The sequence below is a fragment of the Nematolebias whitei genome, chromosome 19 (assembly GCF_014905685.2).
Source record: "Nematolebias whitei isolate Nwh7 chromosome 19, NemWhi1, whole genome shotgun sequence".
NCBI lineage: Eukaryota > Metazoa > Chordata > Actinopteri > Cyprinodontiformes > Rivulidae > Nematolebias > Nematolebias whitei.
The window spans coordinates 36265599-36281014 of NC_056516.1; the positions used below are offsets into that span (position 1 = coordinate 36265599).

The 15416-nt window shown below is 39.1% G+C and overlaps 1 protein-coding gene across 1 annotated transcript in view; it reads left to right on the top strand.

Moving 5' to 3' along the window:
- The window catches only part of grin2da (glutamate receptor, ionotropic, N-methyl D-aspartate 2D, a), a 116630-nt gene that overhangs the window by 70315 nt on the left and 30899 nt on the right, over nt 1-15416 (top strand). The window contains exons 9-11 of the mRNA XM_037693049.1: nt 746-906; nt 9206-9275; nt 9810-9927. Of these exons, the coding sequence (XP_037548977.1) occupies nt 746-906; nt 9206-9275; nt 9810-9927 (349 nt within the window). The remainder of the gene's footprint in view (nt 1-745; nt 907-9205; nt 9276-9809; nt 9928-15416) is intronic.

The following is a 15416-nucleotide window of genomic DNA, read 5'->3' on the forward strand; positions in this document are numbered from 1 at the left end:
ATGGATGGATGGATAAAGATATGATGAATGGATGATAAAAATGGATGTATGGATAAATGGATGGATGATGGATGGATAAATAAATTGATGAATGAAAGGATGGATGGATGGATAAATGGATAAAGAAATTGAAGGATGATGGAAGGATGGATAACAAAATTGATAGACTGATGGATGGATGGATGGATAAAGAGATATATGTATGTATGTATGGATGAATAAATAAATTGATGGACTAATGGATTGATGTATGAAGAGATGGATAAATGGATGGATGGATGGATTGATGATAACTAGATGGATGGATAACGAGATGGATGGATGGATAAATAAATTGATGGACTAATGGATGGATGGATAATGAGATGGATAGATGGATGGATGAATGATAAAGAGATGGATGGATGGTTAGATGGATGGATAAATGGATGGATGGATGATAAATAGATGGATGGATGGATGGATGGTTCTTTCTGCTGCCCGTTCTTTTCCAGTCTTTCTCCAGTCCAATTCTCCAGCGGCCTCCTGCTTCTAGAACACTTGAATTCTCATGTGTTTGAACAAACTCTCCCTCAGCTCTTCAGACAACTGTAACATTTAGACTCATCTTTGAAATGGAGGAACTGAAGACTGAACCTCTGCAGTCCTTTATCACCCTCTCTCTTTCTTCTTTAGGTTCTCTCTTTTTTACTCCCCTCTTCCCATCTGTCACTTTAATCTCAGCCCACCTGTTCTCCTTGTGCAGTTTCAGCATCCGACGGAGCAGTACCCACCGCTGCGCTTTGGTACGGTGCCGAACGGCAGCACCGAAGAGAACATCCGCTCCAACTATCCCAACATGCACCAGTACATGATTCGCAACAACCAGAAGGGCGTGGAGGAGGCCATCGACAACCTTAAGACTGGGTAAGGAACAGGAAACAGAAACCTGCAGTAGATGAAACTGCAAAGTTGTGTGGAAGAACTGTTTTTTTGTTTTCAGATCAAAGTGAACCTCTTGTTGTGGACGACTTCTAGAAACACATGATAGAATAAAATTGAAAATGTAGTTGAATCAACAGCAACATTTAGAGTGGTTGCTAAGATGTGTTCATGACCAAAGCATTTATTCAATTTATGCACATCAGCTCGATCACGGACGTCCACAGAAGCAGCTGTTCATTTAGCAAACAATGACTGGTCATGCTGTTTTAACTGGTGCGATTAACATCTGCTCGGTGTGTCCAGAGCGGAACTGGCTATTTAGTCATTTTCCACACCCGCCTGCTCTTGTTCGGGGTCAGGCTAGGTGGATGCTGGAAGCTGATCCCAGCTGTTACTGGGTGAAATGAAACCTCTTCACTGCAGAGACACACAACCATGTATGAGCGTTACACCTGTGAATAACGTGCAAGCTCCACACTGCAAAACCAGCACTACTTGAAATAAGCCAAATATTCCTAAATGTGATAAAGTTTTCTTATTTTTGGGAAAAAAAAACAAAAAAACCTTCCAATACGTTGCTTGGCTAGAATTATTAAAACTAACAAATTAATATAAGTGTCCAGAATTAAAGACAATTGCACATCTTAAAGGCAAAGATTGCTTTCCTTAAGAAATATGTTCTTCAAATGATTGTTATGCCCCTTTGATTAAGTTGATTTTAATATTGTTTTATGCGTCATTTAAGAAAATGTCACTTATAACAAGGAAAAAACACTGATATGTAGAAAATATTTACCTAAAATCATTATGCATCCTTGAACAAGCTGATTTCAAGAATGATTTGCTTACTTTAGGATTTTGCACCTAAATGTAAGTTTTCACGTAAACTAAAATAAATAAATTACAGGACAAATTTTCTTAAAACTGACTTGTTTTTTTTCTTTTCTTGATTGAACTAAGAATTATATCTCAACTCTGAGAATAAGAATTATCAAAAACCATATGTTGAAGAAAACATACAAAAATTAAGGGATTTTATCTTAAATCAAGGCACCAGAAGCATTCTTAGTTTTTGCATTTTTATTGACACACATGTCACATTTCTTAGAGAAGTTGTTTAAATGTCTTTACTTTTTTTTAAAAAAAGAAGCAAAATAATCTTGTTCTTATTCTGAAATTTCAACCAAACCATAGCCACACCCTGTAACTGGTAAAACTCAAGATGAGCTGAAATATCTCTAGAAAAAAATAGACATATGTTCTTAGAATGAGCTTAGTTGTCTTGTGCAAAAGTTGCATCTTAAGAATATGTTTTATTTTTAGACAAAAAAATAAAAAAATATGTCTATGAACAAGGATTTTTAACTTTCTTGAGAATCGTTTTTTTGCAGTGCATGTAAAGTTAGGAGCATTTATAATCTGCACTGGAGACTTTCTTACTTTGAAGCAACTGTACAAACCAATTCATTCTACCAAAAGCAAACTTAATGTCAGGTTAAATAAATAAAATACAAAAATAATTAAAAAGAATCATTAGAGCTGACTGCATACAAGGCCTATTGGTTGTTGCAGATCAACTTTTATTTTTTTTTACTGATCCTACCTTTTTCTAGTGACATGAGATACATTTTGTGAGGAAGTTCTGGTGTTTTTAATTCAGTGAGCTGAGTAGCATCACTGACCGACATGTTCTGAAAGGTAAAGTGGAGCCAGGTGACACAACAATTCAATTCAGTTTATTTATATAGCACCAAATCACAAAAGAAGTTGTCCCAGGACACTGAACAGAAACATTCACAAACATAAAAATTCAGTTAAGAACCTGAGCACGCATCAGTATATCGGGTAAGAACGTTATTTATCTAAGGATCCAGCAGATTGCATTGAGTTTTCACTTTGTTGCAGTCCCTCATCCTAAGCGAGCACAAAGGCAACAGTGGAAAGGAAAAACACCCTCACGAGGAAGAAACCTCTAGTAGAACCAGCCCCAGGACAAGCAGCCATCTGATTCGACCGGCTGGGTTTAAGAGGACTGGAAGGATAAAACAAACACACAATGACAGGTCCAGGATGGGGGCCACCAGGTTTTCTCTAGGACGAAAGACAAAAAGATAGAAACAATAATTACAAATACAAACTATATGTATATGTAACTGTTCGTTTGATGAAATGAGGTCAGTTTGTTCTCCAGTAGTCTAAGGTTATAGCAGCATAGGATAAGGAATAGATCAGAAAACCAAGCCAAGTCAAGCCCAGTCTTCAAACTGGACAATGTGTCAGCCTCACGGACAGAAACTGGAAGTTGGTTCCACAAGAGAGGAGCCTGAGAACTGAAAGATCTTCCTCCCATTCTGATTTTAGAAACTCTAGGAACTGCAAGTAAACCTGCAGTCTGAGTGAAGTGCTCTGTTAGGAACATATGGAACAATAAGATCTCCAATATAAGATGGAGCTAGGTTGTTGAGAGCTTTGTAGGTTAGAAGTAAGATTTTGAATTTAATTCTGGATTTGACAGGGAGCCAATGGAGAGAAGCTAAAACTGGAGAGAAACGATCTCTCCCACTAAATCCAGTTAAGACTCTGGCAGCAGCATTTTGGATCAACTGGAGACTTTTTAAAGAAGTATTTGGACACCCGGATAACAAACCATTGCAAGAGCCCAGTCTAGATGTGACAAATGCATGGACCAGTTTTTCTGCATCATCTTTAGATCAGATGTTTCTAATTTTAGTGATATTACGCAGTTGGAAGAAGGAGGTTCTAGTAACGTTTTTAATGTGGGGGATAAAAGACACGTCCTGATTAAAAATAACACCAAGACTTTTAACATTAGAGCTGGAGGACAGATTAATGTCCTCCAAGGAGAGAGAAAGACTGAAAAATGTATTCCAAAGATGCTCAGGTCCAAAAACTTAAACCTCAGTCTTGTCTGAGTTTAAAAGCAGATTATTACACAACAGATGGGAAACACACGTGTCATGACAAAAATACATAAACGTTGCTTCAACCAACAAACTGACTGCGCCAACGAGACATTTCATTACAACAGATTTACTTCAACTGTCATCTTCACTTGAGTCTAAAAACACCTTCTGTAGCTTTCTGCCACTATTCTGTAATTCACAAGCCTCCATATATTTTATTAACAATAGCATTTACAACAGATATTACCCTTTGAATTGTTTACTTTTTTATCTTTGACTGGAGGCAGTTTCGTCATCCGTGCCCGGCTCCATTACAGAAGCTCTTATGCCCGACTCAGCCTGTTAGTGCATTGATCTGCATTGCCCGAGGAGCTTCAACTAACACTTGTAACCTCCAAAGTCCCATCAGGATCGTTGCTACTGCACAAACTGGAAGAGGAGGGAGGCAAACAAATGACTAAGGACAACAGGCACCTTGTAAATAAAACATCCTTGTAGAAACCGCAGTGCAGTGGGGGAAAAACGCACCAGAGCACAAAGCTCTTACCATAAAAAATACACCAGTTCATTGTGTTTGAAGTGTCACAAGGGAGGGTGGTGTTTTGGAAGGAGCGAAACTGTCTATTGATGCAGATTAGGGTTTAAAATGCCTAATGGGCCAAGAAAACACATGCACACACATTCCAGACTAACATACGGAAGCTGCAGATTATTCAAAGTCCTATAAGGCTCTGTTCACATGAGAACAATCTCTGGAAACAAAGTTTTTCCACTGCTCAACATGGTCTATCAGCGTGAAAACACATGTTTAAATAGGTAATGCTGTCGCTGAATCTGCTGTAGTTTCTATGCCAGGCAGGGTTGCCAGATAGACAAGACTAAATATAATACTGTCAATATAATGTAAAAAATGAAGTTCATTCCACAGTTGAGGTGGAATATAATGAAAACAACAACCCCCTGATCATCACTGATGGACTCATTTGCTCCTTCTCTCCTCCCTCTAATCACCCGTTATCACATCGCTTATCTTTTCTTGTTCACACGTCCCCCATCTAAACCCCTCCTGGCATGTGAATGTCGGCTGCCGAGTGGTGCTACTTTTATTTTAGTCAGACAGAAAAAAAAAATGAAACTAATCAGCAACGTCACCTTAACTAGGAATAAAATTAGGTCACTTATTGTAGGGGTGAGCGGTGTTTCACAAAACAGAGGTTTACAGTAATTTAATACAACAAATGGAAAACGCTGCAGCAGTCCAGTTGTTAAAAACCAGCCAACTTCTGTCGAATAAGAAGATTAAAAGGGCATCACGGTCAAAAGCAGTCTGAGGGGAAAAGAAACAGTCTTAGCTGAAAGTGAGTGTGGTCCTTCCTCTGGTTGCATGGCGTTCCTTGGCGGTCTCGACCTTCAGTGATCTCCCAGCACTCGTTCCTGCCCAAGCACGACGTCCCTCCACGGCCTCGACCTCTCCCGGCGCTTGTTCCTCCTGAGTCCGATGTCCCGTGGCGACCTCGACCTCCAGCGATCTCCAACGCTCAGTCCTCCGCCCTCAACACCAGACCCGGATAACTGCACCCTCCAACCGGGCACGATCCACCGTGCCCGACCAGCTTAGCTGGTTTCTTGTGTGTGTCCTTACCCCTGCTCTTAATCACCGTGCCTTCACTTTCTGCAAACCTGCTGCTCTGCTGACCGGCTTGTCCCCGGCCATTGCGCCCCCCGGTCGCCGCTCCTCCCGCCCCTCGGCGGTTGTTGCACGCGTCTGCCGTTGCGCCTGTGGTTGCGGCTCTGCCGTTGCATGCTTCTGCTCATTGTTCCGCTCTTTTAATTTCCCCATTCCTGGATTTCGTGTCATTACGGCTGATGGGGAACACCTGCGTGAGCCGTCAGTGTCTCTGGCCGTGTCGTGGGTGGCAGCCTCAAAAAAATGCACAATAAATGATCAGCAAGGTAACATGCAACACAATCCCAAATGAATCCAAAATGGATAAATCAATAACGCAGCAAAGTTAAATAAAAAATGCAAATAATACAAAAGGCCATCTGCTTTCAGATTCCCACCCTTCAGTAGAGTTTCTCTGCTTGTACATGCAGTTAGTTAGGTTATAGTTTCCAGGTCCCTTAATGTGAGTATTAATGAAACTAAGTGGAGGAGCAGGTGTAGCGACAAATTTATCATCATCTCTCCGGATACACATCATCAGTCTGAGCTGCCATGCTAAATTCAACATTTTATTGCTCTGTGAATGGTTTTAATTAATGTTTTATGGGTGCACACTTTTCACGCCCTGCCTCTTCTCTACAATAGGTTATTTAAACTTTTTTTATTTTTTTGCAGTTTAATTTGTAGGTAGAAGATGTATGTGTTTAATATTTAACTTTTTATATTAAGAAAGTAAAGTTGTTGCTTTGAGACTTATTGCATTTGCATGACTAAGTGTCCAAAGCCTAGAGGTTTGATTGCTGTTTATTACATAACTTGATCATTTTAGTTTTTCCTTTATTTATTTATTTATTTTTGTTACAATATTTTCTAAAATGTTGAAATTGTACAATGTCTGTGGCTGTTTGGAGAATATTTGCAGACCCAAACTCTCTATTAATTAAAATGTAATATCACGCTAACCAAGTTCTAATAAAACCCCTAAACAGAGAGATGATGTAAAGAAGAGGTGATTGTGTGTAAAGCAGCAAAACTGAAGCATAGACAGAAAAAGACTGAAAAATATTGTCTAATGTCAGGAGTCTGAAGCACCTAAACTAGACCATGGAGAGAGGTCTGATCAGAACAAGAAAAATATATATTTTTACTCTATTTGCATATAATTGTAATAAATGCAATGTGAAATTAAAACATTACTTTTCATTAAAGCTTGTTGGTCGATGGTTTCTACCCCAAACCCACATTCCCATCCTTTCTTTCCAAAGTTTAGGAACAAAAATCGAGCTTTCAGTCTGAGATTAAACTGCTCTATGGAGAGATCTTGGCTCAGTGACGGGTTAAAAAAAAAAAAGATTAAACTTAGCCATTAAGAGCTTTATGTGAAAAGGGATATTAAATTCTGGATGTTCCTGGAAGCCAATGAAGAGCGACTAAAGCAAAAAATAATCTCTCTAGCTAATTTTCACTAAATTTGTTTGAGTCTTTTCAGAGTCAGGGATTCTTTATTGTCGTTCGCAGCACATGCGGTACATGTGGTGGAGCGAAATTATGTACACAGGGTCCCAGTTACATCCAACAATAAAAATGTTAAAGAAAAGCAATGATAACATCTAAGATATTAACTAAGAAAAACATCAACTAAAAATACACCAAGCACTAATAGCGTAAAAATATTATGTCAAACAGCAGCACAAACATGAACATGTCTGTGTGAGCAGATGTGCACGCATGAACACATCAACATTAAAAAAAAAGATCAGTAGCAACATGAAACAGATCAGCAGCAACATGAAACAGATAAGCAGCAACATGATGTGATTTTTCACAGTGGTTATTCTCATTGAGATTCATGAGTCTAACAGCCTCAGGGTAGAAGCTGTTCCTCAGTTTGGTGGTTCTACACTTAATGCTCTTCAACCTCCTTCCTGAGGGGAGCGGGGCAAAAAGTGTGTGTGCTGGGTGAGTGGGGTCCTTCATGATGCAGGTGGCCCTCTTCCTGCATCTGGAGGTGTAGATGTCTGTGATGGTGGGGAGACTGATTCCAACAGATTTCTGTGCAGCCTTCACCACTCTCTGCAAAGCTTTTCTTTCTGCAGCTGTGCAGCCTCCATGCCACACGTTGATGCTGGAGCACATGATGCTCTCCACTGCACACCTGTAGAAGGAGGTGAGGACTGAGCTTCCCAGACCAGCTCGTCTCAGTTGCCTGAGGAAGTAGAGTCTCTGATGAGCTTTCTTGATCAGGCTGGTGGTGTTGTTGCCCCTGCTGAGGTTGTCATTCAAGGGTACACCTAAGTACTTGTTGCTGGAGACCACTTCCACTGCAGATCCTCTTTTGTTCAGGGGGGTGTAGATGTTTTTGTTCCTTCTGAAGTCCACAATCATCTCTTTTGTCTTCTTCACATTGATGTGAAGGTTAATCTCTTTGCACCAGCTCTCCAGGTGTTCCACCTCTTACCTGTAGCTGGACTCATCATTGTTTGTGATGCATCCCACCACCTCTGTATCATCTGCAAACTTTACAATTTGACACCCTGGATGGGTAGCTGCACAATCATACATGAGCAGAGTAAACAGGAGGGGGCTCAACACACATCCCTGATGAGAGCCGGTGCTGAGGGTTATGGTGGAGGAGAAGATGTTGTGGATCCTCACTGACTGTGGTCTGTTTGCTAAGAAGTCTAGTACCCAGTTGCAAATGGAGGGGCTTAGTCCTAGTGTGAATAATTTGTCCATCAGGGTTTGGAGGATCATGGTGTTGAAGTCAGATGTGAAGTCCACAAAAAGCATACGGACGTAAGAGTCTTTCTGCTCCAGGTGGTTGAGTGCAGTGTGGACCACTGAGGAGATGACATCCTCTGTTGATCAGTTCTCATGGTATGCATACTGATGAGGGTCCTCGTTGATGTTGATGGTTGTTTTGTTGTGGGTCATGACCAGTTTCCGCTTCGGCCATATTCGCTTTGTCTTACTGTAATTCCGTTTTTTTCAAATTTAATTCTGTTTTTCAAATGTGATTCTGTTTTTTAAAATGTGATTCTGTTTTTTAAAATGTGATTCCGGTCACTTCCGCTTTGGCCACTTCTGCTTTGGCTTAATGTAATTCCGTTTTTTCAAATGTTGTTGTGTTTTTGTTGCGTTGTTTGAAATATAATACTATTTTTTTTTTTTCAAATGTTATGCATTTACACCTCAGGGCCACCGTATTATAATTCTGATGTGATGTCATCAGGAACATGACCCATAACGACTAAGATCAACATTTCCACACATCTATGCAACAAATTACAATTGTGCAAGCAGCTGCAGATCTAGATTACAGTGACTGTGAGCATTTTGTCCCCGCTGTGCTAAAGTGACATTCAGCCCCTTTCATTTGAATCACAGCCTCCCTTGATGCTGTATTGTGTGCTGCTCCTTTGCAGCCATTGTAGCAGCAGAAATGACATCTCTGCCACTGTTATGATGAATATCACCTTGCACATTTATTTTTTTTTACAGTCGGTGCAAAACGGTGTGCAGAAAGACACCCCCCCCCCCCCCCCGAAATCAGTTTTCCTATGTACAGAGTTGTTGTCATTGTGATATTTTTTTTCTGCCATTTTGTTCACTTCCTCTATTGTCATTTAGTTCCAGGGCAGTGATTTCCAATTCCTGGATGTAATTTTCCTCCTTCATTCCTCCCTTGCAGAAAACTAGATGCCTTCATTTATGACGCTGCGGTGCTGAACTATATGGCCAGGAAGGATGAGGGCTGCAAGGTATGAAATAGGTCTGCCATTTCACAGCTCTGCACAGTGACACCCTCATACATAAAGTCAGCCGTTGCCGAGGTCCTTTTGCAATGGAAGAAATATCATAAAATATAAGCATCTCAAATTATCTGCATTATTTTTTGTGGGGAGCACAGCAAGCGAGCAAAAATGCCTTTAATAAATCAAACACACCCAAAGCATATACATTTGTTCCTTGGGTCTTTAGTCGGCTAATGTCATTTCTGGACAGAGCTGATGTTGATTTATTTATAAGGTTGTACCTTATGCAGAGAAATAATACAACACTTACTCAGAGATGATTTATAAAGTCTGTGGGAGGCCTGAGCTCCCAGCAGCTCCAGTAATTATCACAGCTGATGTAGATCTATATTAATACTTCCTCTGAAACAGCATCTCGTTCGTCAGCTTGGGGATTTTAAAGAATGTAAACATTTAAAAAAGACAACTGCGTTAATGCTACAGGAAGGATTTATGAGATGTTTTTCCTTTTTTTGTTCTGCATGTGTTTGATTGTAAAAGGTGATGACAATTGGCTCCGGGAAAGTGTTTGCCACTACAGGATACGGCATCGCTCTGCACAAGAACTCCCGCTGGAAACGACCGCTGGACCTGGCTCTGCTGCAGTTAGTTGGAGATGGTAAGATCTGGGAAAACAACACTAAAACTATGGGGAAAAAACAATAGGCTATATAAGTGTTCAGATAAACCAATGTACTTGAAGATAAACTGATGTTTTATAGTTTTTTGTGACATTTAAAACTAATCTATGCCATCAAGAATCAGCACAGCCAGGGACCCTCCCTCGCCTGCCGCCCGGCATCCATTGCGCCCGACCTTGACAGAGTTCCTTGCAGGTGGTGGCTTCCTGTCCTTTCTTCGGGCTTGGCCTGTCCAAGCCCCAGGAGCCAGGGTTCGACCACCAGGCACTCAGTGGTGAGCTCCCCCCCAGGCCTGGCTCCAGGAAAGTGCCCCGGTTTCCCTTTTCTGGGCAAGGTTCCCTGATGCGACTGTTGTTCTGCCATCAGGGTTTTGAATCACTCTTAGTCTGACCCCCTCACCTGAGGCTTGTTGCCATGGGATACCCTACCAGGATAATGCCACAGACAACAGAGCCCCGCAAGATCACTGTGGTACTCAAACCCCCTCCACCACGTTAAGGTGGCGATTCTGCAGAGGAACTGGTAGGAGGCCCTGGGGAAGACCCAGAAGTCGTTAGAGGGATTGTGTATCTTCTCTGGCCTGGGATCACCTTGGGGTTCCACAAAATGAGCAGAAACATGTTGCTATGTATGTAGGTGCATACAGCATACCTACGTACATGTAGGTACGTACCTATGTACGTGTTAGTACTTACGTATGGACCTATATGTATGTATGTACATACATGCAACCATCCATACATACAGACAGACATTTAAAACCTCTGATTGAAAACTTTTGCACGTATGTGAATTTAATGTACAATGTGGTAGTTATATCTTAAAGGATAAGGATGAATATCTGTGGAAAATGACAAGATTTTTTTGGATCAGTTTATGTATTTTTATCTTTTTTTATTGAAACATTTATCCCGTGTTGCAGAAAACAAATGTGCAATAATGTTTTTGCCCTTGTGTGTGTGTGTGTGTTTATGCTTGATGTGTTTGTCTGTACCCTCAGCCATAAATCTCATGAACCACAGGGAGCAATTAAAAAGTATCATTTGGTGTTCAAGAACACCTGAATAACATTTGGAATCAGTTCAGCTCATAATGACCACGACTAAGTAACATTAAAATGGAAACAATTAATTTCAATATGAAATGACTAGAGTATGATTCTATACAATGACATACAAACAAGATCTCATATACGTTTACACAGATCCACAGTTCAGAACCTACAGTAATAGTTCCACAATAGTTTTAGAAACCAACAACAAAGTCCATGCTCAATAATCCAGGTATGCAATCCAACATTTTTCAGTCAGGTCATCTGGACAGTTTCTTTTTTGGGGGGCTGAAACGTTTCTCCTTCGGTCCAGAAGGCTTCATCAGTCAAGGAAACACACAACAAAACTGATTCTTCCTCCAACAGCTTACTCCAAAGTGGAACAAACCAGTTCTGCTTGTGATAAGATGGTCTCTTTGGTACGCCCCCTCTTCCATTGCCGGCCCTCTTCGTTGTTGACAGTCTTGTCAAACTGGTTGAAAACAGCAAAGTCCATGCTCAATAATCCAGGTATAAAATCCAACATTTTTCAGTCAGGTCAGTTTTAGAAACTGTAGATTTTTGAGACTATCTACATTTTCTGACTTCTTTCTGTCATTGTGGAGCCAAAACTTACAACTCTACATCATGACCAACAGTCACCCTCTGCCATAATGATATGCTTTTTATTTTATTTTATTTTTTTGGGGTCGTATATTTATACCGTAGATAATGATGTGGACATTGAACGCTTTGCTGACTTTCTAGTCATCCCACACATTTCCCATCAATTCAAAACTTAAGGTTCAAGGATAAAAGCAAATGTGCAATTTGTAAAATAAACATGATGTTGCAAAATAATTGCTGTGGTTGGAAATTATGTTTTTCAAGGTTTTCTATACTGATGCCCGGATGCTTGTCTGCAATAAGCAGCATGATTAATATGCAGAATATTACCAGTTTATGTTATCTAACAATGATTCAGTTTATTAGGTCAATTAAAAAGAACATTTTCAAATACATTTATGAATAAATAAATAAAAACTTTGTATGTCAAAAAAAGAAATAAAAAGAAGTGAAAGGCTTATTATCTTTCTTCTTTAAATTTCTTGAATTCCCAGAAAACAAAAAATAACTTTGACTTTCATTTAAAATATGTTATTGATATCAAACCTTTTTTTTTTCAATAATATCAGTTCCCATTTTACAGTTACGCTAATTATTCCATGTTATTTCCTGAATCAAATATGTTAGTATCATCCGCATATGTAACACAATCCTACTATGTTTTGTTTTTTGAATGTCCAGAGGACCAAATTTATCTTTTTTAGATTTTTCTACCTGGATTATTGAGCATGCACCAGGATACAGTCCTACTTATTTGACAATCTAAAAAGGTCATTTAAACAGAATATAAATTAACTTGGGGCCCAAAACGCAACCTTGTGGAACTCCACAGATTACTCTTCTATAATATGATTCAAAATGATTCATTTTATTATACTGCCACTGATTATGTATATATAACTTGTTAGCCAGTGTTTGGCAATAGCTTTTATACCATAATGTTCCAGTGTATGTGATATTAATGATCATATTTATTTATTTATAGCTATATGTAAATAAAAAAATACCCTTATGGAATTTCTTGTCAACTGCAACTGAAATATTTTCTACAAAATCTGTTAATGCTAATGTTGATGACCTTAAACCCATTTATATTTTTGTCTTAATTGACACACTTGGTGATACAGCACACTTTTTTTTTGGTAACCTCTTACACAAAACGTTTATTTATTTAATATTTTGCCTAATCTTTGTGTCCTTGCTATTCCATTCGCTTCCTATTCATCACATCCTGTCACGTCGTATTTACAAGTGCTGTTTGCAGATTTTCTGAACGTTGTAAAGTTTTCTTCTTCTGAGCTTCACAACTTGCACACCTATTTTTATTTCAAAGGGCTCTGATAAGGTCGAGTGATTCGTCTTCATAACGGTTCGAGGTAAAACTTTAGAGCAGGAAATAGAATGCAACTCTTTGAAATAATGATTCTCTGAACGATTATGAGAAGAGAAGAGCCAGATCCCACCTCAGGGGCACGGTCACAAGGTCATTCTGAGATTAAAGTGCCGCAGTTCTCTGCAGACTTTTGTTTTATTTGTGGGTCAACATGGATGCATTTTTGTAGAGTGTGCTGACAGATTCGATTTGTTCCCATCAGAATGATTCACTTAGGGGTTTTTTTAGATGTCATGTGAACATTCAACAGTTTAAAAAGAAAAAGATACGACAGAGTTCCAAAGATAGATATTCTCTGAACACGGTTAATAAAAGGTGTTTTAGACAGTGACATTTTTATTTTGCTGTTTCTTTGTGTTCTTTTGGTGTTTTTGAATTAAGCTTGAATGTTAGGTTTATAGAGGAGAGAGGTCTTGTAGACAGCAAGAGAAAGACAATTTAAAAAAGCAGAATGTGTGACAGAAACTGGCAGAAGGCTTAAAGCTCTTCTTCTGCACCTCAAACAATAAGTTTGACAAAGCTGTGTTTCTGTGTATGTTTATATTTGGGCTGCTCAGAAAGAAAGTTAAAAACAACATGGATGATGGAAGCGTTGAGAAAAAATAAAAAATAGGCATTTTTTTCTGGTTAATTATCAGTTGAATTGTAGCATCTCAAAACTGAAGGAGGGCTAAAGATGCTCGGACCAACAGATAGAAAAAGGAAAGACAATTGTGGAGTTTAAACCATAAAATTTCAAAAATACATTACTCATAGAAGGATAAAAATATATATTATTTTGTTAACCTACTTTTTTTTTTACATTATTATTTTGCTCATATTAAGTACAAATCTTATTTAATTTTCTATTTTTGATCTAATTTTAGAACTATACTATCAAACATTCTGCTAGGATTCAATTTCTAGTGTTTTTCACAAAATAAAATATATAAAAAGTAATATTTACCATAATTATTGTATTTATTATTTTATTTTATTTATTGTTTGTTTCATAAAGAGGGACTGGACTCAAGTAAAATATAAAAATGTAACAAAATACATCCTTCAAAAAAAAAAAGGCAGTCATGCAGCTAAAGGCAAAATATTATTCAGAAGGAAAAGAATGAGAGAAAAGCTGAACAAAAACCATCACACTTTATCAATAGGTATTGATTGATTATTGTAATGTTTGTGTTTAACCTGGCAGACCTGCTTCACTTTGTGTGTTTTGACTTGATTGTGCTGCCACTGTTCATCAGGAGCCTCCTCACTGAACTCCAGCTATTTTAAAATCAACCCCAATCAGATATTAATTAATCAAGCTGGGTAAAGACCTCATGGGCTTAAGCACGTTCTGTAATGGTTCCTAGTAATGCATCATTAGAGGGATGTTGAATCCCTTTTTCTGTTTCCATGTGGTCAGTCATGAAATTGGCACCACTGAGGAGAACTTCAGCTTCTTTACAATTAGTGAGCCTGAGCTGGAGGCAAGTCTCATCATGAGCAGTGACTGCAGCTCCTGAGGGCAGAGCACCGTGAAAGCTGCAGGCATGGGGAGACTAAAGATGAACGCTGCATTATTCCTTAGATTTATACAGTTAGATTTTTGCAGAAACAGATGTTTCCTAGTTCGTCTTTATTGAGAATGTGGCATTCTATCTTTTAAGTTTTGTTTAAAGGTCTAGCCTCACAGGTTTCTTCAGATATGTAGGAGACATGCATTTGTCAAAAAAAAAAAAAAAAAGAATGTAGTGCCAAGCCCTTTAAGATGGGAAGTTTTTTTTAGCTATTCACAACTGACTTAAGGAGATGTAGTGGGGCTTTTAAATCACTTGGTTGTGAAAAGGCAAAGCTCTCCATTTTCCAGTATCTCTATGTTCCAAACCTCATCTTTTGTCATGAGGTTTGGACAGCCATGGATAAGCTCAGAAAAGGGATGGATGGATGGATGGATGGATGGATGGATGGATGGATGTGTTAACAGGTGGATGATGGCTGGATGGATGGCTAACAGATGGCTAATCAATGGATGGATGGGTTAATAGGTGGATGATGGATGGATGGTGAATGGATGAATGGATGGGTTAATGGGTGGATGGAAGGTTGAATGGATGGATGGACTGATATGTTAATGGGTGGATGGATGGATGGATGGATGGATTCATGTTGGATGGATGATTGATGGATGGATGGATGGATGGATGGATGGATGAGTGGACAGGTAAAGGATGGATGGATGGATGGATGGATGAATAGTTAGATGAAGGATGGAAGGATGAAGGATGGCTGGATGAATGGATGATGGATGGAAGGATGGTAAATGGATGGATGGGTTAACAGGTGGATGGATGGATGGATGGTTTGATGGATGGATGGATGAATGGTTGGATGGATGGATGGATGGGTTAACAGGTAAATGGAATGATGGAAGGATGAAG